Here is a 26,262-nt window from a genome sequence, read left to right on the forward strand (position 1 = left end):
TCAACTACACACACTCAGACTGCATATCGTATTATGGCTGCGTATAGTCATTAAAACCACAATCCATCGAAGCTCTTTAAAAAAAAATCAAGAAAAATAAAAGAAAACAATAATGACAGTTATTGGTATCTTATTATTTTAACAAAAAGACACAAGTCTTGAACTAATGTTGTCTTGGTAGTTCTTCTTGTTCAATTATTAAGAATTTCTGAAGTAAGGATAACATAATAAAAATAGAGAAAGAAAACAAAACCTAACATAGAAATAAACAAATTAGAAGAAGCATGTGGAGCATGCTGCACGTGAAATTGGCATGGCTAAGGGTTACTGTTTGGCATAACCTAGACAATTTTCGTTCTCTTGTCCCCTTACTAATTAATTTACTAATACCAATACTCTAATTCGTTTCATTAGAAACCATTATCATGATAATGTTTACCATATTCAATTATATGACTTAATTAACAATGAACTTGAACAAAATTAAGAATCATAAACCCGTATCTTGGTCTTGGATGATTCAAAAGATAGAGTGTCGCGTAGGTAAAAACTTGTACGGTGCAACGCACCAAGAAACAATTTCGAATTTGTAATTTTGGTTTACTAATCATTCGAACTAAGGCTGATTGGATTCTTGCTAATGAAGCATCCAATATCTTGGAACTAGTATTCTAGTAATGTAATCAAGATGCTTACATATACAAACATCAATAATCCATTATCCATCTATATTAATATACGTTGACCCATACTTCTGTCCTTAGTGTATTTCTATGCACTTTGAGCAATTATTTAACTAAAAGTCTCCTAATCATTGTGGTACTTTAATTTTGTAATGAAATTTTGGTTTTACATAAAAAGTATAGACGATATGTTAATTAGACGATATGTTAATTAAATCCTTTTATTATTGAGAGGCTTAACGGGCCATTAAATAAAGAATTATCGGGCCTTAACAGGCTAAATTAAAATTTGCGATTAAGTAACCTTTTATAGACCCAATTGAGTTTTATTGGGCTTTAAATTTAGAAGCAATATGATAAATAATAATAATAATAATAATATAATATAATAAAAAAACTGATGAACACGGAAGAGCAGAGAGATCTCCAAAGATCCTTACTTTGATTTGATTCTTTCCTGTGTCTTCTCCGACCTGTATAAAGGTTTCATCACAGACAAGACAACAATGGCGATTGTCTGATCATCAAAGCTTAATCTCCCAAACCCACCTCTATCTCCTTCTCCTCAAGCAAGTTTCATCTATACTCTATTAACCAATCTCCTCATCACTTGCTCTAACTCTACCTGGTTCCTCCATCTCTCTCTCTCTCTCTCTCTCTCTCTCTCTCTCTCTCTCTCTCTCTCTCTCTCTCTCTCTCTCTCTCTCTCTCTCTCTCTCTCTCTCTCTCTCTCTCTCTCTCTCTCTCTCTCTCTCTCTCTCTCTCTCTCTCTCTCTCTCTCTCTCTCTCTCTCTCTCTCTCTCTCTCTCTCTCTCTCTCTCTCTCTCTCTCTCTCTCTCTCTCTCTCTCTCTCTCTCTCTCTCTCTCTCTCTCTCTCTCTCTCTCTCTCTCTCTNCTCTCTCTCTCTCTCTCTCTCTCTCTCTCTCTCTCTCTCTCTCTCTCTCTCTCTCTCTTATCTCTCTCAATCGTCTCCGCGTGTCTTCTTTATCATTGCTGGGCCATAACGTGGTAGGTCGCATCTTCTTCTCAGATTCTATGGTCTATGGGAAGGGAAAAACAAAAGCTTTGTGAGAACCAAATTGATTTGTGATCAGAATGTTTGGGTTTTGTTGAATCTTTCAGTTAAAATCGTTGGATCAACCAATTACTTTGCAATGTATTTTGGGTTCGAGCTCCAAAGTACTCATCTTTGGGGTCAAGGTACTTGTGACTGATGGATGACTGCAGTTGTTGTGGAGATGATGACGATGTGGTGCGATTTGGATTTGTTAGACTGGTCTGGTCGATTGGAATATTCTCGGGTTTGTTGATTCTTAGGGGAAGATAATGAGAGGGAGATAGAAGAAAGGCAAGAAAGACTGTGGGAGAATGCGTAATGGGCAGATTGAAGGGAACAAGAAGAAGTAGAAAGCTGTTCATTGTAAGTCTATAGAGTTAGTTACTACTTGGGGTGCTTTTTGGGATTTTAAGATGATCGTTTTAATGTTCTATTTTTTTGGTGATTTATAATGTGAATGATGATGAATTTGAAATGTTTCTATATACTGTGATTGCTTTATTGAGGAGTTGCATGTTTAAGGATTTGGTTGTACAATGTGCGTAAGATAGAGTAGACTACAGGAAAGCTGGTTCTGTGGTATCTTTAGGTTTAGGAGAGTTACTTTCTTTTTTTAGCAAAAGGATAGTGATTTCTTGATAAAATGATAATGATAATGCCTTTTTCTGCTGCAGTTGTAGTAGCGTTCATACTTCTAATCTAGCCTCTTACCCTTTGCAGTGAACAAGAATGTGCTTCGTGTCGTTTCAGAAAGATGCTGCTGCTGGTAGCGCTGATTTGAAGTCAGAACATGCCTGGTCATGTCTCTTAGGGAGATATCTATTCAAGGATTATCCATTAGAAGGTTATTGATCTTGGACTCTGCCGGGTGTATACATGTCTCTGGTCGTCATCCTCTCGGATCAATCTTTGCTTGTCATATGCAGCAGTTGCCTCGCTTTATGGATGTAATGATCCCTTGTTCTTGAAATGTCTGTTAGGTAAAGTGATATTGTTTTTGTTTTTGACACATTGGATATCAAAATTTCCTTTGTTTAACACAAATTATATGGTCTTTGGTTACTGCAGTTACAAAAAGCTTTTGGATTTCAGACGGGGATATTATTTCATGCTTAGGGTGACAAGTCTGATGAGGAAGCTATCATAAAAGAGAAAGATAGAGTTAATAAGATAAGAGATGAAATGAAAGACCTATACAAAACTTGGATTTAGGTGCGGTAACACATAAAATATTTACCATAAAATTCGAATGTCGAGTGTCCATGGAATTCAAATCAAACTCTTGTACCAAAAAATAATAGCGGAATGTTTATTCTGCTTTCAGAGTAATTTAAATGAAAACATGGACCATAACTGAGATCAGATGATGAATGTGACATGGTGATTATAACATGCACGTGGTTTACATATGCAACACAAAGCTACTCCTTTTTATTGTCCACTTTTTTGTTATTGTTGTTGTTGTTATCTTTGGAATGTTTAGAAAGAGAATTCCATATTTCATGCTATATATTGAAAACAACCATAAGCATTCATAGTGGGTTGGTCCATCACAACAATTCACTTGTTATCTAGACCAAGCTCCTTAGAAATCAAAGATAACGTCTTGCTCTATCAATCGATATCACATAGTTTGAAATGTTGTTTATATGTAATTCACTTTATACGTATAGTTGATTCTCTTATTCTCTAAAACATAAAATTGACGTCCAAACATACATATGGACAGCGTTAGAGGTTTCAGCTAAAGAAGAGAAGCTGTTACAAAAAAGGTTAGGCATCATCAATCAATGAATGATAGATATGTCATTTTCATTATATTCTATTGCGGTGAAGTTCAGATATGTGGATATATAGGTAGGAGACTATGATATGAACGATAAACATCTTATTCACTATATCTCACACACTCATAAATGAGACCATAAACATCAACTTCGCGTACCAACCCGGACTAAGTGAATAGAACCAGCTGCCATAACTTTCAACTCATGCGTAGCTCATAAATAGTATGTAGTCAAGATTCGAGAATATCATCTATGATTTTGGACGATGTACACATATTCTTTTTCTTTTCTTTAATATAAGTTTTTAAAAACTTCAGACATGTTAATTATAGGATTAAATAAAATTTTAACACATGTAAATAATAAATATTTTTGCAATTTTTTTTTTTTTTTTCAGTCAATTTGATAACAGTGAAAAATAGGCAAACATGTTAAATCAATCAATCTTGTCAGACTAATCAGTTCCATACTTGAAGTTTTAACTGTCACTATACAAATGAAAACATGAAAAAGAAACCAGAACTAATAGAGATCATAACCTTTCGAGGAAAAATTGGAACATGCCAAGTGAATCTGTTTCCTATATATGGATTACACCCAAAAAAAGCAGAAGACAAGAAAGTTAAACTTTATTGTGAGATTTTATTATATCTAAGTCATCCAATGATAGTTCAACATATAATTATCTTATAATATTTTTCAAGAGATAATTATATTGGTATACCCTATATAACGAAACAAAATTAAAGATGAGTCAGAAAACTACAAAGCAAGTCAATATCTTAAGTAATAATAAAAAAACCAAAAAAAACTCAACGATGCCTTTAATATTCAAAGGTACATTTCCTCCCTCTCACAATCCTCCGTTGCAAAATATTCAGTTCTAATGGCTTTGCATGGCGAAGAGCTTGAGTTTAACTTTAACCTAAGAGAATTGACTCGAAAAGGTCATCTAACTTGCGAAAATCGAATATCTAGAAGGTTCTCTGCCTCATGTATCCGAAGCTTCAGAGAAGATCACAAGTCTTGTACAACAAACTTCACCATCTCTAGTACTCTGTCTTCTCCTGGCTACTCCCTCAAAGGTATTAAATGTATATATAACCTCTCTTTATTATGATATATCTTGTTTATTAGAAAAATGGTTTTGTAATTTTGAATATTGTGACAGATGAGATTGACCCATCAGATTATTCCTTCACTAGTGCACTCAAGGGTAAGTTTCGAAGATTGAAACTTTTGAGAATTTCGACCTATTCTAAGCATTTGCTAATTTGAATGACTAATCAAACCATCGGGTGCTACGTCGTATATTATAGTAATTGTTGTCAATTAAGAAAAAGCTAAAAAGACAATTCTGCTAAAATCATTACGTTTCGATAAATCTTTTTTCAAATTTGAATCAAACAACTAAGTCATTATATTACACTGTGTTGGTTTGTTTATATATCATTGCTAATAATAAAAAGCAGCTCTGTTATACAAGAACAGGGTACATTTAATAACTTTTTAAAGTTTTGTTTTATTTGCTAACACAGCATTGCAAGCAAAAGCAATGTACAAGAAGAAATGTGATTGGTTGAAACCAGAAGGGGTTGTTGAGTTAAACTCGAAGTGGAACGAAGCAGAGAAGTATATCTGCAATCCTTTGTCTGGTGAAGTTCCTATAGAGTGTTTGTCTTCTAGAACCCTAAATTCAAGATCCTTCAGAAACTTATCCACCACGCATTCTCCTCCACTCACGATTTTGCCTTCCAATCATAATCCAAGAACGGTTACTACTCCTATGGTCAGAATCATTCATGGGGATTCTAGATCTCCGTATCCTGTTCTTATCCAAGGTGATTGTTAATGATCTCGATTTATATATAGGGTTTTTTTTTTTTTTTTTAATGACCAAAAAGAGTTTGGGGGTGTTTTTTAGCAGAAGAGAAAGTTGTGGGGTTGAAACGAGACGTGGGTGTGCAGAGTGCACCGGCAACTAGGGTTGGTCCGGCGACGACGTCGCCGATTATGGAGAGATCAAAGAGAAGACAGGTGGAAGATGATGATGATTCGCCGGTTGAGTATGCACTTAAGAAAGCTCAACAAGAGGTACATATAACATATCTGTTCAATTTTTGCTATGATAATTTTTTTATTTAACCCAACACATTCATAATTTAAACATTTTTATAAAATATGGGTAGAATTTTGCATTGGGCCATTCGAAATAATTGAAATCATGTAAAGGAAAGAAAGGTACGTACGTAATAATTGCATAAAACTTTGAATTTCCTTTCTGCAATTAGATTCTTTCACAGAATAAGAGAAAACACAAATTAATACATGAATGCTCAGTGTATAAATTTTGTATTTTTAATCATAGAGTAGACAGTGATGAGACTCCACGTTTTGTTTGTTTATACATATAAAAATACTGTATCCTTTTTGAGATGTATCTTCTTCATGATATTTTGATTATAATAAAAAGGACAAATGGTCATAATACGTGATAGTAGTATCCATCATATAAAACACTCAACAGTATCGTCCAACTTCGATGTTCTAATTATTTCATGAAAAATCTTTCATTGGACCCCATGTTATGATTTTGTGTAGTCTACATTGAAAAAGGCTTAATATATATATGTGCACATTTGTATATATACCCAAACCCAAATATACTTTTACGAGTTGAATCATTCAACCAATAACATTTTTTTATAGTGATTAACCCACCTGATTAGTTGCTGCTTATGTTGAGGGGTGTTTTCAGGATTTGAAGGATGTGAAGTCAGAAGAAAAGGAGAAAAGTATGACAAGGAAAGAAATTGAAGAAGACGATAGAGAGAAGGAGACAAAAAAGAAAAGAGGAAGTAGGTGTTTCTCCTGGATGAGGAAAATGCATAGACAACCAAGAAAATCCAAATGCATCTTTCACATTTGTCTACCTCATCTTATCAATACTACTTGTTGAACCAATAATATTCTAGTAAGAAATAAAAGAAAGACCATCATTGGTTAACTTAACACAATAATAATGTAGCAATGTTTGCAAGATCATATTGCTTGTGTTTCTCTCCCTTTTATTCTCGGTGTATTTGAAGTATGTAACTTCATACTATATGAAATTTATTTAAGTTTTTTTGTTGGTACACGTTACATGTTTCAAAATTTTGTTTTATAAGATTGTAAAAGACAACTTTTTTGTTCAAGGTTTTATAACAAACCAAGGACTCTGGCATTACCAAGATCTCCCACTATCAAAATTATTAGTAAAACTTTCCTTGAAATCAAAATTACTCTTACAAAAAGATTATTTCATAGGGAAATGAGCATGTTTTTGCCCCTTTCCTTTTTATAAATACACTCTCCTTAGTATGAATCACATTGCTTGTTTTCTCTTCATAACTTGTTGATTGACCGGTGCCATTGAGGATCAAATATCATCGGACTTCCATTTAACAACTGCAAGAGTGTGGCGGCCACCACAAGCGATTGACTTAGCTAACCATTTTCCTTCTTCTTCTTCGTCGGCATGATTAAAGCTTCCTTCAGGTGGAGGTATCATTATAGGTAATTCCAATGGTTGTCCTGTTGTTACTTTCCTTCCATATCCAAGTCTACCATGATCTCCTCTACCAAACTGATCCAAAAGACAAAACATGATCAGAGGGACGATTGTTTTTATAATGTTTCAGGACAAAACCCAAAAGCAGTTTTCTTGGTTTGAAGGGACTAACCGAGAAGATTTTGCCATCTCTTGTCAAAGCAACTGAATGTGTTCCGCCACAAGAAACCTAAATTTTTAGGAAAGAAGAGATCTCAAGATTATTATAAGTTAAATGCTTTACCTACATGATAGATCACTCACTGAAGTTTGAAGCTTTACTTACCTGAATTATATCTTCTTCAGATAGAAGATTTACTTTCTGTGGAACCATTTTGCTGCTCTTGTCATTGTCACCGAACCCTAGTCTTCCGTGTTCTCCTCTTCCCCAACCATACACCTAAGAATCAGAAGATCATATAATCATATCTAGCACATGGTGAGAATGAGAAGAGAAGGGAATATAGAAACTTTGAGAATCAGTTCTACTACCTCTCCTTTATCGGTTAAAGCCGTTGAATGCCACCCACCAGCAGCAATATCGACCTACAGGTACGTTTAACAACATCAGAATCACTTTTTAAAAGTTAATGGGTATCAAAAGGAATCAAGAAAAGGGAAAAAAGCAGAACCAAAGTGAGATCATCAAGGCCTTGGACTGGAACAGGATGAGATGTTGGCTGAGTGTCACCGGTTCCAAGTTGTCCGTATTCGTTATTACCCCATGCCAATAATCTGCCATCTTCTTCAAGAGCCAGATTATGAAATGCTCCAACAGCGATAAGACGAACATTTTCAAGACCTTGAACTCTTACAGGAACAGATATTTGTTTTCTGCAATTTGGAGGGAACCAAACCCCAACACTTAAGTAATAGCTTAATATTGCACAAAATGAATACTATTGATATGAGTTTAATTGTTCTCTCTATACATGTCACCAGGAGGCCAAGGTTGACCCCAAGTCCACACATGACCTTCACGTGTCAGAACCACCGAGTGAGTACCACCTGCAGCTACCTGTTAAGAAGATTAGACCTCAAACGGTTTATTCATACATCAACATTAAAGAGTAGAACATAAAGTGATGGACACAGATTTAGTTCTGAGGCAATGCAGAGAGCTTTAAGAATTAGACTACAAGCAACTTTACCTGTCGGACTGTAAGTTTCGGGGCACAACGCTTAGGGATCACAATATCTCTTCGCACGGGCCTACCCATCTCGTCTTTTAAAGGCTCGTCACCACATTGTCCATACTCATTCCCACCTACATACTCATTCCCATAAGATTTAACAAGCAAAACATATAGAGAGAATGAAACAATAATAACACAGGCGTTACCCCACGCATATGCTCGGCCCTGATCATCAACAGCTAAACAATGCCAACCACCAATTGCTGCCTACCATCCATTACAACATTCAAAGGTACAAACACTAAACAGTAACGAAAACCAGAATAGATTAGTAGAAGAAGAAAAAGATCAAACCTGAGTGATCTTGACATTGGCAAGAGCCTTAACTCGACTAGGGATGTTTTCTGTTTTTGTTTCTGGTGGGTGTCCTAATGTACCTCTTTGATTCCAACCCCATGTAAACATCTGAGACCAGTTCAAACAACCAGTAACATAACTTAGTGAAATAGAGCTTTTTAAAATCTTAACTTGGCCAATTCAAATGTTGAATTTCGTCATCAAAGTACTGAAACAAGGACCATAAACAGACCAATTACAGGATGATAACACAAACAAAACCTGTTAAAGAAAACAACTTTGAGATATTGGCTGACTTCTAATCAAGATTCTCACAGCTTAGAGACTTTTCACACAACAGAGGAAGACACAGAGCTTCATTATATATATATTATTGTAAAACCATGTTTCTAGTTCCTACAAATCTTAAGAGAACTTGTAAAACCAAATAGTACACGCCCTCTTCTTTTTTGGCTATAACAGATAGATATCAGCTCCGCTAATACATAGAGACCAAATTAAAATGAAGACAAATCTCATTTCAATGAATATTCGGATAGTACCGTGCCATCATCGCAAATGGCGAGGGAGTTACGGCTACCAGAGACAACGGAGCGAACAGAGTAAGGCTCAAGAGCTTCAACGACGCAAGCCCATTCCTTGTCTTCGCTGGTACCAATTCCTAGTTGCCCATCTTCTCCAGAGCCCCTGAAAAGCAAAAAACAAGAAGATAACAAGAGAGAGTGAGAGACCAAGTACTAACAAAAGCGAGTGAAAAATCCAAACTTTGATAAGTAGAGAGAAGTGAAGAGAAGAGTTTTAGACCAGGCTATGATTGAAGTAGCTGAAACCATTTGAGAGAGAGGGAGAGACGAGAGGAGAGAGAGAAGGTGAATGAATGCACAAAGACAAGCGGAAAAGCAAAGCAGTGGGATTCGAGGAGGGGGATGGTAATAATAATAGCGATGTGTGTTTTTTATGTTAAGTATGTGTCTAATTACTTAATTAATACTAATAGGAATAATATTCATAATCACTAAAAGACATTTATTTGCGTATATTCGTATTTCAAAAAGGTATGCTCAATAAAACTATTGATTTTAGCATATGTGTTCGGAGTTATTGACGAGATTTTTTTCAATTTCTAGTAATGTTAGTTGAATATAAAAAAAATTATATTCAAAATATAAATACACACATATGGGAAACATGAATAAAAAAGGAACAACAGAAAAATGATAAATAAAGACAATAAATTTAAATGTATTATGTATGGAAAGAGACCCATGAGTGTTACTACTGCACAAAAGGAAAATAAATTATGACATGAAGAATAATGCTCTGCCCAAAAAAAAAAATAAAGACATTTTGGAATTTATTTTTGTTCTATTGGACATTTTAGGTCCTTGGTTTTGTTTTCACTCTTAAAATAGTTTTGCTTCTTCTTTCTTCACTTCCTAAATACTTAACAAGCAATATCGCGAGAATCAGCGATCAAGAGCTTTTTAAAAGCAAACCAACTAAAGAAAAGAGAACAGAGGTTTTTAAGTTTTCTAAGAGAATATCAAATAATGATCTTTCTCGCTGCTACTACAAACCCCAATAATCATATCATATGTTTTTGGAAACTAAAGCCAAATCCGTACCATTACATACTTAAGAAATATCTCTTCCTCACTTTCATCTGGTCAATGCCCTGTCTCTGCTGGTTTGCCCTCTTCCGGCTCATGTTTTGACGCCTCCTTGATCTCATCACCTCCCACCTCATCCTGAAAATGAGCAACACATCACAGTTTAGTAGAAATCTCTCGGCAAAGAAGCTTAGATTGCGTAGATATGGGTTAACGGGAAGAAATCTTCAAGGAGAGGCAAAAGTGTACATTGATGTCAGAAGTCCAGAGGGTCAAATTGTCACGGAGAAGTTGCATTATCAGTGTACTGTCTTTGTATGATTCTTCTCCTAATGTATCCAGCTCAGAAATGGCCTCATCAAAAGCCTGTGAAGAAAACAATATTAAGCAAACTGGTGCTTTTGAACAAATGTTACAAAGTCTGAAAGTACCATAACATTCCGTAGAGTAAAAACAAACCTGTTTCGCGAGACTGCATGCACGATCAGGCGAGTTGAGAATCTCGTAGTAGAAGACAGAGAAGTTAAGAGCAAGTCCCAATCGAATCGGATGAGTAGGAGCTAACTCAGCAAGTGCAATATCCTACATCAGAAGGAAAACACAAACAATCATTCATCAAGACAGCCCCCTTTACTGGTCTCAAGCAGCAAATTCAGATACATGTTCAAACTTAAAGAGTTTACCTGAGCTGACTTGTAAGCAACGAGGGTGCTCTCTGCAGATTCCTTCCTATCAGCTCCAGTCTTAAACTCAGCAAGGTACCTGTGGTAATCACCTTTCATTTTGAGGTAAAAGACTTTGGACTCAGCCAAAGATGCAGTTGGAACAAGGTGAGAATCCAAAAGATTCAATATTCCATCACAGATTCTGTTAAGTTCGGTTTCGATCTTTCCTCTGTAGTCTTTGATAATCGAAACATGATCATCGTTGCCTCTGCTTTCTTCCTTTTGTTCAATGGAAGATATGATCCTCCAAGAAGCTCTCCTATCACCAATAACGTTCTTGTAAGCAACAGACAAGAGGTTTCTCTCTTCCATAGTAAGCTCATCGGTGTCAACAGTCTTTGCGACTTTCTCCATGAACTCAACCATTTCCTCATAACGTTCAGCTTGCTCAGCTAACTTGGCTAAGTACACATTCTCTTCTCTCAAAGACGACATCTTCTTTGTTATTCTTATCACACACTTCTAGATCCTGTTTTTCATAATCCATTAACAAAATTCCCAATAATTACGAAAATCACAAAAGAGAAAGATACAAAACACAACAACGGTTTCGTGTTTTCTACCATTTACTCGTACGGATCAATCCTCAATTACGGAAAAAAAAACATAAAAGGAACACTATGCCAACAAGACCTAGAAAGAAGCCTAGATTATACGCCAGATCTCGAAATAACAAGGAACACATACAATACAAAGATACGAAGTCGACGAAACGAAAACATGAACGAGCAACAGAAGAATGATTCGTAGAGCAGAGAGAGAGACCAGATCCAGGGAGCTTACCGTGGGGGGATTTTGGAATTAGGGATTGTCGAATTCGAAGCTTGTGAGTCTTGTGACTTTGTGAAGGGGAGAAGTGAGAAATTAGGGGGAAAAAGGGAAGAAGAGACTGGGCTTTGATTTTTGGAGAAAGTAAAGAAGAAAAAAGGCCCAATAGTAACTCGACAAGTGTCTAACGGTGTTGACCGGTCAAAGACTTTAATAAACGTGAAAAATGATAATTTTATACATTGATTGGGCCCTGATTCCATCTTTAGGGTAAAAGTCATTAAAAGTTGTATGCCGTGCATTGTTGGTAATCTGACTTTATTGTGTTCTTCAAACTGATTAATGTAATTTCGGCTTCACATTGATGTTCGACACAAATTTCTTCAAATGTTCACAATTTACTACTTCCCACAAATACTTTTCTGTCTTAATTACCTTCCTCTAGAATTAGGGTTATGTAAGATAAGAATGCTAAAGGTTGAGATTACTTTACAATTAATTTCTCTATTTTCTTCAGAATTCGCTCTATAATATTCAGTTTCGATTCAAACATTCATCCTTACTGAAAATAATGATGCATGCCTACTACAAACAAGAGTATATTAGTCCTTAGAAACCAAACACTCTCAAGATATACATCATGTTTTTTGTGATACAAAAAGTTAGATCCAAAAGTGTCTATGACAAACAAAAGAAATACTATTTCATACGCTAATGCTTAAACACGAAAGGTAAAGAACTAAAACCAAAAAAAAAAAAAACAATGGTAGAAAGTAAAAAAATTTCAAACAAAGAGTCTTTTTAAGTAGGCTTCCTCATATTTCTTCCTGCACGAATCACTTCATCCACTAATAGCAACTGCGAAGCAATGACCGGCCTGCAACACATTAACCAAACGACCGTTTTAACTGCCTGACCTCAACCGCAACTGAATTAAAGACTCCATTATTTTTAAATGCCAAATTTTAGCATTGCATTTACAAGTTGCCATTTGGTTTCACACATACCCTGAATTGATAAGTTGGCGTTTCACTGAGTAATTGTCGAAAATTCCAGCAAGCAGAGGGTCTATGGGTTCTCCATCCTGTAGGTTTAGTCCCACAACGTTTCCTTTGTCATGCTCACTCTGTATAAACATCAAAATTCCGTCAATAAACCTATTTCAGAATGTTAACTGGAGCATAATCGATAGTGGCAGAAGAGGAAAACACAAGTATAATACCGTTAGAGAAATGATAACGTCTTGAGTGTCAAGCCCAGCATTTTCGGCGAGTGTCTTGGGCACCACGAGAAGAGCGTTGGCAAAAGCTTCAACACCGAGTTGAGCGCGCTGCAATTTACCCATACTTAACATTAGCAACCGGAACAAACAAGAACTGGTACTGGAAGGGATTTTACTTTATACTTACCCCTTGAACGGTTTTCTTGACTTCATTGATCAAGTGTTGTCTTGCTGCAACTTCAAAAGCTCCAGCTCCCTACGGAAAGAGACAGATGTCAATAAACCAAAACAATCACACTGAAGTAGCAATATTTAATCCTTGTAGACAAGAAGGTACTTACTAATACGACACACTCATCTTCTAAGGTATTCTTAACTGATCTTAAACCATCACGGACAGCGTCTTTAATTTGAGCAATAGTGTGGTCGTTAGGCCCTACAGAAAAAAAAAAATAAATAAATAAATCATAGATGATCAGTGACCAGGCGTATAAAATTAAGCAAAAATGACCTTAGCTGCCAAAAGATAAAAGTTTTGGCCTTTGTACCTTTTATGAGGATAGTACATGAATGAGGATTCTTCACTTGCTCGACAAATGTATACTTTTCCTCTCCAAGAACATGTTCATAAACAAGTCCAGCCCAACCAAGAGAGTCAGGGGTCAAGTCATCAACGGAGTTCACAGCTTCTCCACCACATGCCAAAACCAAACGTTCCATGTTCCTCCTCTTTGCTCTTCTAAGGGCGATTATCTGAAGATACATATAAACATATATATAACGAAACAGAAAGATAATTCGGTTGTAACAACTTGTAGACACGAGAAACCGAGTACAAGACAAGAAACAAGCTTAGTAGAAGATCCAGGCATCTGCTTCTAGGTGAATACTCTAAGTGGACAACTTTTTCTCTATTTGGTTTAAATTCATTTTGCCTTTACTTTGAATCTCAATTCACTTGATTTTACAATATTTTCTGGATTTACCATACTTTTCTAGCAATCAGATGCTGAAATAAAGAAAAAGCTAATCATAGCTTACCCCTTCTCGAGCAAGAAGATCCAATGACGGGGGATCAATACCCTTTTGATTTATGATAACAAAGCTGTTATCATTACCAGCACAAACCTGCATGAGAAACAGAATATGTAAATATCTGAAAGAATACAGCATATAGCTAGGAGGTAGTAGTGGTTTCAAACTCACCTTGTTCTTCAGCTCAATAATTTTCTGAACTCTTTCATCAACGGAACGTCTCTCAGCGGTAACCATGGCTTCCCTCTGTTCCGCATTCGAGTAGAAAAATCCTGCATTAATTTCACTGATATATACGAAGTTAGGCTACAAACGCACAAATACATAAGATAGTACATCTAACTTCTAGTCTTTCATATGTCTTCAACCAATCAACCAGAGATTTGTATTACGTACCTCTTCTCATACTCTAGTGACACATTGCAAGTCAGGATGTGACAATTTTCCGCACGTCGCTTCATGTCAGGGTGTCTTGAACCATGATCAAGAACAAGCCCCTCAACCTAATACAAGAGAAAAAACCTATGTTAATGTTATATTACAACGGGTGCATAAAGATGACATTTATGATTCACGACCAGCAAAAATATTTAATCCCATACACAAGTCATTTTACTAGTGTGAAAATCTGTAAAATCCGACTGAAGAAATTTACTGTAAAACAAAGGCATACCAATCGTGTGTCAACATCGAATTTATGGCGCATGTGCATAATCTCAACCATAAACAGATCAATAGGTTCTTCAGGCTTCCGAATGCAGAGAACCTGTTAAATGCGGGAGTTAGCTAATCAGAAGAACCAAAATAGATCCATAGATAGTTTTTGTATATGTGAAAAAGCATGATGATATTCAATGAGAGTTATCGTCAGTAAACTTACCGAATTAACAACAATATCAGTCAGTTGATCAGCTAAGCCTTCATACAACTAAGTAAGACAGAAAAAAAAGCTAGTCAGAAAGCAAAGAGAAGAGTCGGTGATAACAAAAACATAAAGATACCAGCAAACAAAGAATACCTTTGTTCTAAGCGTTGTCCTGGCAACCATTTTCAGGATCTCATTGTCAGGCTCATCACCCATAACCACAGGTGTCTTGAAAGTTTCGAGAAATTGGAGAGTAGCTCTTTTAGCAATCTCGAAACCATCAACTAAGACACGTGGATGCATTCCTGAGACAAATATAAACCTTTCATTAGGACCATTTCTCACTGAAAGTAACCAAAACATAACAAGGTAGCTGATCTGAAGAAGATAGGTATTATATGTTAACCATGACATACAGATTAAGAATATGAAAGGCATCAGATCCAGAAAAATTATAGAAGACACACATAGAGAAGCATAAAACTACCCAAATCATCAACAAATCAAAGTAAAATGCAGAGACAAGTTAGTTTGGCTAACCTTCATCGATGCAACGCTCCGACTGTTTCATAAGCTCACCAATGAAGATGACAGTGCAAGTAGTACCATCACCACTTATGTCATCCTGTGCAACAGCTGTCCTCGCAATCATAATGGCAGTTGGATTCTGAATTTGCTGAAAACATAAGCAAGTGACCACTGTAAGAATCAGAGTTATCCATTAGACCAAGGGACTGGTCTAAAGATCAGCCTAACCTAAGTAGGGTTTTAACATGTCTTCGAGTACAACGAACCAAATTACATGATACCAGCCATAAACAAATTGCTAACAATAAACAAATAGGCATAATCCTAGCGTTTTACAAGCTTCTGAACACAATTTACAAGTAAGAAGAGACAGTAAGCTAGATTCTAATCAATCAATCAATCAACAAGATCTAGCATATTTATTTTATTCTACTTGAATCGGACATACCATTTCTTTTAAAAGGGTGTTGCCATCCTTGGTAAGCTTGAGATCCCCAGAACCACCAACAAGCCTACACAGAGAGTAATCGATAAAATCGCATGAAAATGAATATATATACAGTGAGAGTGAAGAGACGAAGAAATAAAGCATAGATCCATCAAGAGCGAAGAGAGATACATCTTGATAGTTCCCTTAGGACCGAGATTGGACTTGAGTACATCCTGTAAACCCTTAGCGGCGTTGATGGTCATATGAAGCGCGGCCGATTTGTTGAGCACCTCCGCGTTAGGATTCAGAACTCGCACAGACATTTTCGATTATGAGAGATCGAAACAAACTGGAAATAGAGGAGAGGGGAGAGAGGTTGTAGATTTCTAGGGCTTTTCTTTTCTTCTGTGGGAGCTCCGAGCTTCAGTGAGATGAGTTTTTTTTTAATTCCTCTTTTAAATTTCGTGAGGGATCCAGAGAAGAAGATGCGAGTGACGGAGTGAGAAAACCTCTTAAAAGGCATCATGAGTGGAGTAAACGACGTCGTATTAGCAAAGCGTAGAAACTCTATCTGCGCTAGAGACTCTGAGTAATAACCAGCGAAGAGCCGAAGACCAATGTCAATTTCTGAGAAATTTGAACTTAATGCATCTAGGGGTGTCAATCGGGCTGGCCCGGCCCGAAACCCGTAAAGCCCGCATTGTTTGAACTCCGGCCTGGCCTAAAATATTTCCGAGCCTATATTTCAAAGCCCGAGCCCGGCCCTAACAGGGTTACAGGATTTTTCGGGCTTTTTCGGGCTTATTTTACCGATAAAAAATTTAAACTTATAAGCCTTAAAAAACAGTGTTTGAAAGTGCATTATAAAATAATCAATCAAAAATTTAATAACTCATTTACTGTATATTCATTACAACCAACTTAATTTAAAATAAAAAGTTTAAGACTAAACAAAATTTTGATACTTTAACCAAATAAACTAATATATAATTCATATAAAATATCATGGATAACTTTTTTTAAAGTATTAAGTATGGTTATTAAGTAAATATAAAAACTAGGATTAGAGTTTAAAACTTTAATTACAATAAATTATTAATCAAATATTGCAATCAAACAAAAATGTTAACAAAAAAAACACAAATATATTTGTTAAAAGGCTTTTCGGGCTGACTCGAACCCGGTCGGGCTAAGCCCGAAAAACTCTATAGTCCAAACGGGCTGAACCTGAAATGCCCGATTTTTTCTAGACATATATATTTAAGTCCGAGCCCACTATTTTTCAGAGCCGGGCTGGGCCAGCCCGCAGGCTTTGGCCCTAATTGACATGCCTAAATGCATCCTTGTGAGGATAACTTACATTAATTATATATATATATATTGTTACTATTTAGGCACATACATATAATAAACATTACAATTTTGTAAAAGTAGGGACTAACGACGATCAAAGACAATACAAAGAAAGAGCTGCATTTTAAACTGAGAACTGAGCCATGAGCATAGACAAAGTGACGGAGATCATGGAAATGTCGTCTCTGGTTCAAATTTGGCATCCCACAAATATATATAGGTAAACATATGGACCATTGACAAGAATAGAGAAAGGTAAGTTTCTTCTGTAGAAGCTTATTCCTCGAACTCATGCATGTGATCTAAAAGATAGTTTGCAGCCAACTCTTCGTTCTTGTTGCACGCAAAGAACACTTCCAATACCAGTGCTCTCTCGAATCCCATTGCTTCAAGCTGTTTTATTATCAATGCGAAGCCGAGTTGGTCCATAAAAAGAGTGATACAAACATTGTTCTTAAGGGGGAATATCAAAGTTCTAGAGAAAAAGGAACATACCCGTTCAATTGCTTCGCGTTCCTCAGGTGTGACTTGAATCGCCTGTGGCTGTGGCATCTCCGCCGCCAATTGGCCAAGGATATTGCCACTGAATTATACAATGCACAAATTATCCAAGAAAGGAATCACGGCTTAGGTAATCAAATGCCTCATCGTGTTTTGGTTTTGATGTGTATCACAGATGAGTCATAATCGTAAAATAATCATCATAACACCAGGATTATACATACCTTTCACCCCCTCCTTCAACAGGTTCATTTATTAAGCGTAAGAAGTCAGCCTGGTGATCTTGAATCAACCGCATCAAGTTTGGGTTTTGCTTTCCCAGTTCCTGAAGCATAGGCTGCAGAAAACGCGTGGACAAAATCATTTGAAGCGAGATATTCAATGGAAACTGACAATGATTTCAGTTCTCAATTGGATCAACATACCTGCAGAACTTGAGGGTTTGCTTGCACCATTGCTCGCAGAGCTTGGAACTAATATACACCAGAATAATAGTATTTACGTAACACATTGATGTCTGATATACTGATTCTGTACGCAAATGTAAGTAAGTAAGAAAAAAAACAGTTTATACCTGTTGGCTGTTGCGCAGGAAGTCAAGTGTTCCGGCACCAGGATTTCCGCCAACATTTGGCAAGCCCTGTCAAAGATAAAGAGTATATTTTAGTTATTACACACCCATATATAATATAGAGTTTGAATGAACCAAGTCCGCTTTCTATCTTAAGGCGTATTACCTGTGGGAAGAGATCTAACGGATTTGCATTAGGACCACTTGCGGGTGCTGCTGCGGGTTGCTGAGTCTGTGCTGGAGGATTTCCTGGCTGTCCACCACTAGCTGGAGCACGGAAAACTGGAACTTCAGCTTGCTCAGGGATCCCCTAAGACACAAATTTCGATGTTAAACTTATATATTCTCATTCAAGGCATTATGATTAGTGAGGCATCGTGATTATCACCAAAACATGCCTCTTAGACAAAGTTGCATGAAAGGACACAAATCTACAGCAAATTCATACAAATAAATGAACTCACAGAGTAAAGATATTCCACAGCCCTTTCAGGGTTATTAAATGCAGCATGGAGTGCACGAACAACAGTGTCACGATCCCAGGTTCCTCCACCCATGTCAAGTATTTGCTGAATGGTACTGTCTAAATTACTTCCAGCGGCTAGATTTGATGCTGCTTGTCCGTAAACATCACCTTGACTTCTATCTCAACCAAAACAAATAAGGAACATAACAAGAATAGGTTAGTTTCTGAAATGAGCAGAAGATGTAGATAGCAAAGGTACTAACCCCACAGGAGCTGAGTCTGCTGCAGGAGTGCTTTCCGGTATAGTAGCAGGCACAGGTTCAGGTACAGTCACAGTTTCAGTTTCAGTTGCAGTTGCAGCTACAGGTGCAGGTGTGGGTACCGGTGTCGGTGCAGGTGGTGGCGGACGTGTCGGTGCAGGGGCCACTGGTCTGCACAGTTCAAGAATTGGGGATTGAAAATGAGTTTTAGGATAGAATGTAACCACAATATTTTCAGACAGATTCCAGTAAATTTCAAAAAGAAAGTACAACTTGTCTCGAAAACTCACGTTGCTACAGAAGCCGCAGTCTGAGTAGAAACTGAAGGCTGTGATGTTGAGGGAGGTATCGACTTGGCCTGAACCAACACAAAATGTAGATCAATCAACAAACAAGAAGATAAATTTTCTAAAAGAACATTTGATACTTTCATTAGTTGCTGAGGCAAGAGTTTCATAAAAACCCAAGTTGCAGCATCTCAGCCTATATAATGATGTTATAACAACAGAACCAACTCACCTGCGGTGTGCCAGCAGATGCACTAGATGCTCCAGTTGAAGCAGGTTTACTCTACATGTTTAGCACCAGAGAGCAAAGATGAGCATCAGGCAATCAAAAAGCTAAACAGGAAAAAAAAAAACACAATTACTTTTGTTTCCAGATCCAAAACGCACCTTGGCCATCATAATGACAATAAAACTGTTCTCAGCAACTTTGTTCTCCTCAATTGTTGTCTCATCTTTAAGCACTTTACCTTGGTGAATAAGCATCAGTTTCGCAGCAGGATATACATCTGCACCCTGTACAGTCTCTATGTTCTTCTTCACATCAGCAACCTGAATGTAAATATATTACCATCACAAGTCCAAGAAACATAGTCAAATGCATAGAAAGATAAGAAAATGTCAGTCACATCTACAACCAACAACAAACTAGTAACCTCACATATGATCATCAGAAAACTAAAGTCAGATCATCAAATAACAAATGCTTTTAAATTTTAAAAGTCTCAGTTCAGTGAAAGAAAGACTGAAATTCCCAATTGGGAAAACAACTAAGAGAAGCAGGAGAAGGTAATATATCCAAACCTAGTGACAAACACAATTCAAATGCAAAGGAGATGAGCTAATTTCCTAGTACGAACAGTGAAATAACCATACACAAAGATTGCTGGTATGGTATGTATAGATTCTCTTAAGAAACCTCGAAATTACCAAAGTCCACTTGCAAGAACTTACTCTCAGATCACGAAATAATGTCATAAACCAAACTAAACCAAATCCAATCCCTCGGATACGTAATTAACTAACAAGTAAGGAAACAATCAGTGGAAGAAATTGGCATACCGAATCCTCGGGTTTAACTTCGATCTCGAAGTGAGTCCCCTTGAGAGTTTTCACAAATATCTTCATATCGGCACAATTCCCTTCCCAGTGGTGACCGTTTTCTCCGGCAAAAATTCCGTTCGAATTGATCGCCGCCGGCGAAGGGAGAGACAAAGCGAGTAGGTAAGAGAGAAAGAAGAAGATCGTGTTCCCTCGATATCTCCTCACTCGATTGTGGCCCGAAGCACATGGCTTCTGCTTTCAACTCTGCCAAGTCAGCCGTTCTCAATCCAATGAAAATTTGCCACGTCGTCTTGACAGTTTCCTGACTACCTTCCGTCGTCAATAGATAAGCCCATAATGACTCTTGGATGTTAGGCCCAAAATAATATTTTCACTTCAATCCAATTTTGATTTTATTATAATTTTTTCTCTTTTTTTTGATTCCCTGTTTATAATTTGAGCTTTTTTAGTAAAAGAAACTAAAGAAATAATAATAATATCTCAGCCAATTCTTGAATTACTCTCTGCAAATAAGTTTGTACATTAAAATAGTTACTGGCTATTCTTATCTTTGGAAAATTATATTAAAAAGTTACCGGCTCGGCTTGACGATGATCAAAGCCGAACCGAATTGAGCTGATTGCGGGCAAAACGGCAAAACTTCTACGGAGAGAGAGCTGGAAACGGAGCTTAGAGCACAAGCTCAGTCTTACACGTGCTCTCCTTCTGACACGTGCCAAAAACGCCGATCCTTCTCTTCTTCACAGGCACCACGTCATACTCACGTGACACCGGCTCAAGCCCTAGAGTTAGGTCAAGCTTAATCTCGCCGGATCCCTGAACAGCCGGCGGCGAAAATGCCAAAACCTCAGAGGCATTGCTCTCAGATTCCTTGCTCTCTCCTTCATGACCAGCCACTACTTCAGACTGATGACTCAACGATGACTCGTGACTAGCCTCACCGCCGCCGGACTTTCCATCCGATTCCGACTGTTTCTCAAGGGCCGCGACCCTCTTTGCCCGGCGAGTTTTCCCTTGTTTAAGATCGGTAGAACCAGTAGCCGCAGCGGCGGCGGAGTTGTCATCTTTGGAGTTATGTCGGATGTCGTAGCTCTTAAGCGGCGGACCTTGGCCTATCGTCGCCGCGTCTGTGGCGATCTCAGTGATCGGCTCCCCTTTCATGACACCCTCAACGGCGTCTTGACAAAGCTGCCAATTTCCCGACCATAACAACCCCACTGAACCATAGATAGGATTCACAATCCTCCCACAAGCTTCGTGCAACAACGATCGGAATATCCCTGCGGAAATAAAAATTAACCCTAATTTGGTTAAAAAAATAACCTACCCCAAACGGTATCGTTTCAAAATAGAATTCACTACTGCCATCTAAAAAACGGCGTCGGTTTAAACAAAAAAGTCCCTTAAACTCTACGGCGACGTTTTGGTGTAGAAAACCACTAACCAGGACGAAGGTGATCGGGACCGGCGTTGATGAGGTTCATGAGTCCAGCACGGCCATAGAACTTGGCGAGGAAGACGGTAGCGTTAGCTTGAGCTTCAGGCGATTTGATCCAAGACAAACACGGTCTTATACTACAATCCTCACTACACCCTTTTCGAAGAACTCTGCATCCGTTACAGCTCATCCGCATCTTCGAATTCGATTTGCTTACAGTAAACAACAACTGATCGAAACCCAAACCAACAAAACAGTTGATTGAAACCCTTTTTTGTCTCTGGTTTATGAAGGTATCTCGGAGAGATTATGTGGGAGTTGGTGAATGAAGATTCGCTAAAATATATAAGAAAGAAGAAGGAAGCTTTAAAGGGGATTGTGTGTGCGTTTAAGAAGCCCCTGGGTTTTTGGGAGAGCGGAGAGATTATAAAACCAAGGGTATGTTTAGAAGAGAGAAGACAAAAGATTAAACAAGATAAGAAGAGCAGTTTTCTTCTAAAGACAAGGGTGTTTTTGTCTTTTTGATTCCACGAAATCCTTCTAATTTTCTCCCAGAACCGCCGCTGTTTTTTTTTTGCCCTGATTCAAGGTTTTGCTTCTTGTGTTTTCTTCCCCAAGTTTTGTTTTCATCCCCATGCGCGTGTCATACACGTGCACATAGCATTTAAATGACTCTATCCTTGAATGCTGGGATTTTGAAAAGACAAAAACACGTGGCTTTCACGGTCGCGCGTGAGAAGTTTAGTCGAGTCGCCACGTAATTTTCATCCAGATGGGATTCGAGTCATTAGAGAGGAGAAATTGGGCCCACACTTAGCTCCTGGTTTTCTGGAAAAATAATCCCATCCTTATTACACAACACCGCTTTTCTAACTTATGTCCCAAAACAATTGACTGGTTTCCGGTTTCTGGTTTTTTTTATCTTTTCTTCTTCTCCTCTCACTGTGGGCGGATCTTTTTTGTGACTCTCTTCGCCGACGGTTTCGTATTAACGTAATCTTAAATCATCTTTAACTAAATTATAAGTATACATTAAGAAAATTATCTCTTTAATTCTTTTTTCCCCTCCACTTCTATAGTTTATTAACCAATAGTCTATTCTTCCGTAACACCTTTAATTTTTGTACACCAGAATACGTGTTTGCTTTGAGTTTATGGATTCTGTCGTGTAATTTCTAAAGATCCATGTAAACATTTTACAACATAAACAAACCATATCGCATTTTTCACACATCATCCGGTATCATATTTCCACTGAAATTTTTATATCCATGGTTTTTGGGTTATCTAACTGGTCTTAACTTTTAGAAGTTCAAAACAAAATTCATTAGTCTAATCTAATCTATGGGTTTCATTTAATTAGAAGGTTTTGTTCACGACAATATTAAAGAACCTTCTTTGTTGAACAGACCGTTCGTAATTCCTAAGCGTCACGTTACGTAGTCAACGACGGGTGACTCCCTTTCGGACCCTCCCATTCTTTCCCGTTCCATTTCTTCTCTAGACAAGACAACTAGATTCTCCAAAGAATACCACAAATACAAAAGCATTTAACATTTTGAATTTATCAAAATTACAATTTACAAAGCTTGTGAATATCCAAAAAGAAAAAAAAGAAGAAGAAACGTTACTATACAAAGGAGAACAACACTCCAAATAGCTTTTAATATGTTACAACGAGACACAAGGAAAAAAAAAGAAGAAAACTTAACACATCAAGTTTCCATCTTACCTCAAGGTAGATATTTATATACATATCGATAAAAATCTCATATACACAACATTGACCTCATCAATAGTAACAAAAAAAAACTGAAGTAAAAGCATTAACTGATGATCTTTTCAATCCTCTGTTTCCTCATCGTCTTCAAAAATATATATACCTGCTTCAAACACTGGAGTCTTGGTTCCGGATTTTATATACACTTTGTGAATCTCTCTGTTCCTTCTTCTTCGTCTTCTTCTTCTTCTTCTAGGCCATGGCAGAGATGCTTGAGTTTTGGCGGTCTCTGTTCAAGCAATCAAACCCTTCTACTCTAACAGTTGCTGGTTTCACACCATACTTCACTCTACCACAACCTCCTCCTTTGACACGAGATGAAGATGAAAGAAGAGGGGAGAGTGAGGGTGAGATAGGGTTGAGTTTCTCATCTCCAAAGCGTGCATCTTGAGTTAAAGGGTTCGCTGCTCTACTCGGGGGAGAGCCAAGAAAAAATGGGTGTGATGAAGCTACAAAGGATCCTGATTCCTCCTGTAAAGAAAGAAGAAGACAAGAATCATAGTTTAGACCTCAAATACACACAATATAAGGACAATGCTTCACAGATTCAACTAAAGATCAATCTCTATACGCATCAAAGAATTGATTCGATATGCAAACTAAAACAATGAAGAGCTTTGAACATCATACATACTTCGGTCTACGTTATATGGAACAAAACATCATAACCCACAAAGATAAGCAAACCAACTATGTAACTTAGTGTTGATGATTTCTATACAGAGAACTCCAATAAAGGAAAACAAACAAAGGAAGACAAGTGAAATGCAATAGACATTGCTTCAATGCGCCGCTCTGAAACATACATATTGAAAAAAGAACGAACCTTTCTACGAATTATGTCCAAAAGGTCTTCCCCGGCTTTAGAATCACATGCATCAGCAGCTCCTGATTGACTGTCAATCCCAAAAGAAAAAAGCAAAATCAAATCAACATTTTGTTACTTAAACCATTATGATGTCCAGATAAACAAAAAGGAATAGACTTTACACCTATAATGTAACCTAAGGGGGTGAACAGGGCGACGTGGCTTAGGACAAACAACAGAGTCCATAGGATCACAAAAGATGGGAGAAACAAAACCTCTGGATTCGTCACGAGACATGATGAAGGCGTTCTGCTGAAGGTTACAATGATTCATCTTCGAACCACTTTTATCCACAGAAGAACGCCTAATCTGTGCATCAAAATGAAACAAAAATTAGATTTTTGCAATTTGAAATTAATCAGAAGGGATTAGGATATAAAAAGGGTGTTTTTTTCAAAACAGAAAATGCCAACGAATACGTTTGACTAAAAGAAACCAATTTTCATAGAAATATTAGAAATCAAAGGAACACCAAAAAGAAGTATTTGACTATACTAAAAACGGAAAATTTTCACAAGACCCAAAGAAAACGAACAAGATAAAGATCTGCCCAACAAACCCTTTTCAAAGAAAATCACAAAGAAAAATTGAGAGATACGCCATAAACGGAGAATGAAGAAGAATAAGAAGAAGGAGATAGAGAGAAAAGTAAACCTGATAACTCATTCAAGGCGACGAAACAGCGGCGATAAGGATGAGAGGGTAGCGAGAGAAGAAAGGAGGAAACAGAGAGAGCGGCTATGAATGCACTTTATAAATGATGCGACTGTAGGAAAACCAAAAAATGTGAATTAAGGTTTTTGTCAATCAAAAGCGATGTCGTTTGGTGATTTTTGCTTATTCACGTCGTTTATTCGTATTTGTGGACAAATTGATATATATATATATATGGAAAAAGATGGGTAACTACACGAAGTATTAGAGAATGCATCGTCACACATGCCAAGTATAATATTGTATCCTCAACTACACGAAGTATATGTATTGCATGACCACATGCATGAAGTATATGACATTATGTGGTCAACACCATAGACATACAATCCGGTACACCGGTCGAATAATTCTGGCTAAGACCGACATTGACTCTGGCGTTGACCAACATTGACCAAAAAAAATTGTATTTTAATTTTTTTCTATGAAAAAACAAAATAATAAATTACTATATTAAATTATTTATGAATTTTCATGATTAGAAAACATTCTATTCAATATCTAAATATCTTAGGTATCTCTAATGTATTTATTCTTATAATTAATAATTTTTTTTTTAAAGCTAAAATAATAGTTAAATAAAAATAATTAATAATTATTTTCAAGATATTAATAGATTTTATCTTGATTTTAGGATATGTTTGCAAAAGGATATAGAATAAGAGGATTTTTGCAAATGCCCTTATATTATATATTGAAAATAATTATGTATCATTATATTTTATCTATTAAAAGTAAATAGTGTTAATTTTTTTGTTATTGTTTACATGTTATTAGGAGTATGTAAATTTTTTTTATACCAAAGAGTATCTAAAATTTTGTATACTCTTTACCATGCAAATTTTAAAGTAAAGAGTCATATACTCAAATCTTTTGCATATTATTTTCTAATGAAAATAGTTGAATTTGATTTTATTGATTCTTGTAGTATTTAAAATTTTAAATAATATGATGATCAGAGATTTATATATATAAAATCATTAATAATTACATATTTTATATATATATATATATATTTCTTGAAAATAATTATTAATAATTTTATTTAACTATTAGTTTAGCTTCAAAAATAAAAGTAACTAATTATAAGAATGAATACATTAGAGATATAGAAATAATTAGATATTGAATAGAATGTGTTTTCTAATCATGAAAACCCATATATAA

General features: G+C 36.7%; 7 protein-coding genes and 1 long non-coding RNA gene across 12 annotated transcripts; 2 read left to right on the forward strand and 6 right to left on the reverse strand.

The window, feature by feature from the left end:
• LOC104744326 lies at positions 1,581–3,130 on the forward strand. Its single transcript, XR_760634.2, has 4 exons — positions 1,581–1,691; positions 1,806–2,103; positions 2,461–2,720; positions 2,809–3,130. It is a non-coding gene; the product is annotated as an uncharacterized LOC104744326 (long non-coding RNA).
• LOC104744327 lies at positions 4,301–6,694 on the forward strand. 4 transcript variants are annotated; one of them, XM_010465357.2, is made up of 5 exons: positions 4,301–4,612; positions 4,699–4,743; positions 5,066–5,368; positions 5,452–5,621; positions 6,286–6,694. In XM_010465357.2, exons 1-5 carry the CDS (start codon positions 4,414–4,416, stop codon positions 6,484–6,486), a joined length of 918 nt encoding a protein of 305 aa, XP_010463659.1. In that variant the 5' UTR covers positions 4,301–4,413; the 3' UTR covers positions 6,487–6,694. The 4 variants fall into 4 exon arrangements, with proteins under 4 accessions (XP_010463659.1, XP_010463660.1, XP_010463661.1 ...); XM_010465358.2 differs by having other exon boundaries at positions 5,455–5,621; XM_010465359.2 differs by lacking the exon at positions 4,699–4,743.
• LOC104744329 (ultraviolet-B receptor UVR8-like) lies at positions 6,779–9,528 on the reverse strand. The gene is made up of 11 exons (XM_010465360.1): positions 9,417–9,528; positions 9,155–9,299; positions 8,610–8,720; positions 8,462–8,522; positions 8,271–8,386; positions 8,052–8,137; positions 7,752–7,953; positions 7,612–7,665; positions 7,406–7,519; positions 7,253–7,309; positions 6,779–7,155 (listed from the first exon to the last, which is right to left on the reverse strand). The coding sequence occupies exons 1-11, from the start codon at positions 9,443–9,445 to the stop codon at positions 6,949–6,951; spliced, it is 1,182 nt and encodes a 393-aa protein (XP_010463662.1). The 5' UTR covers positions 9,446–9,528; the 3' UTR covers positions 6,779–6,948.
• LOC104744330 (14-3-3-like protein GF14 nu) lies at positions 10,070–11,842 on the reverse strand. The gene is made up of 5 exons (XM_010465361.2): positions 11,731–11,842; positions 10,906–11,416; positions 10,682–10,804; positions 10,472–10,588; positions 10,070–10,360 (listed from the first exon to the last, which is right to left on the reverse strand). The coding sequence occupies exons 2-5, from the start codon at positions 11,380–11,382 to the stop codon at positions 10,280–10,282; spliced, it is 798 nt and encodes a 265-aa protein (XP_010463663.1). The 5' UTR covers positions 11,383–11,416; positions 11,731–11,842; the 3' UTR covers positions 10,070–10,279.
• Positions 12,299–16,287, reverse strand: LOC104744331 (T-complex protein 1 subunit zeta 1-like). Its single transcript, XM_010465363.2, has 15 exons — positions 15,985–16,287; positions 15,814–15,877; positions 15,378–15,513; positions 14,991–15,142; positions 14,853–14,900; positions 14,646–14,738; positions 14,369–14,475; positions 14,144–14,258; positions 13,979–14,065; positions 13,486–13,690; positions 13,279–13,373; positions 13,125–13,193; positions 12,938–13,045; positions 12,723–12,841; positions 12,299–12,592 (listed from the first exon to the last, which is right to left on the reverse strand). Exons 1-15 carry the CDS (start codon positions 16,116–16,118, stop codon positions 12,517–12,519), a joined length of 1,608 nt encoding a protein of 535 aa, XP_010463665.1. The 5' UTR covers positions 16,119–16,287; the 3' UTR covers positions 12,299–12,516.
• LOC104744332 (ubiquitin receptor RAD23c) lies at positions 17,162–20,533 on the reverse strand. The gene is made up of 12 exons (XM_010465364.2): positions 20,293–20,533; positions 19,621–19,782; positions 19,466–19,516; positions 19,237–19,304; positions 18,950–19,117; positions 18,685–18,862; positions 18,387–18,530; positions 18,224–18,289; positions 18,075–18,122; positions 17,874–17,986; positions 17,644–17,731; positions 17,162–17,541 (listed from the first exon to the last, which is right to left on the reverse strand). Exons 1-12 carry the CDS (start codon positions 20,356–20,358, stop codon positions 17,425–17,427), a joined length of 1,269 nt encoding a protein of 422 aa, XP_010463666.1. The 5' UTR covers positions 20,359–20,533; the 3' UTR covers positions 17,162–17,424.
• On the reverse strand, positions 20,763–22,179 carry LOC104744333 (LOB domain-containing protein 41-like). Its single transcript, XM_010465365.2, has 2 exons — positions 21,740–22,179; positions 20,763–21,575 (listed from the first exon to the last, which is right to left on the reverse strand). Exons 1-2 carry the CDS (start codon positions 21,927–21,929, stop codon positions 20,965–20,967), a joined length of 801 nt encoding a protein of 266 aa, XP_010463667.1. The 5' UTR covers positions 21,930–22,179; the 3' UTR covers positions 20,763–20,964.
• On the reverse strand, positions 23,345–25,147 carry LOC104744334. Of its 2 annotated transcripts, none has more exons than XM_010465366.2 (4): positions 25,036–25,147; positions 24,506–24,690; positions 24,340–24,409; positions 23,345–23,984 (listed from the first exon to the last, which is right to left on the reverse strand). In XM_010465366.2, exons 1-4 carry the CDS (start codon positions 25,045–25,047, stop codon positions 23,706–23,708), a joined length of 546 nt encoding a protein of 181 aa, XP_010463668.1. In that variant the 5' UTR covers positions 25,048–25,147; the 3' UTR covers positions 23,345–23,705. The 2 variants fall into 2 exon arrangements, with proteins under 2 accessions (XP_010463668.1, XP_010463669.1); XM_010465367.2 differs by lacking the exon at positions 25,036–25,147 and adding an exon at positions 24,941–25,026.

The sequence above is a fragment of the Camelina sativa genome, chromosome 15, assembly GCF_000633955.1.
Source record: "Camelina sativa cultivar DH55 chromosome 15, Cs, whole genome shotgun sequence".
NCBI classification, from domain to species: Eukaryota; Viridiplantae; Streptophyta; class Magnoliopsida; order Brassicales; family Brassicaceae; genus Camelina; species Camelina sativa.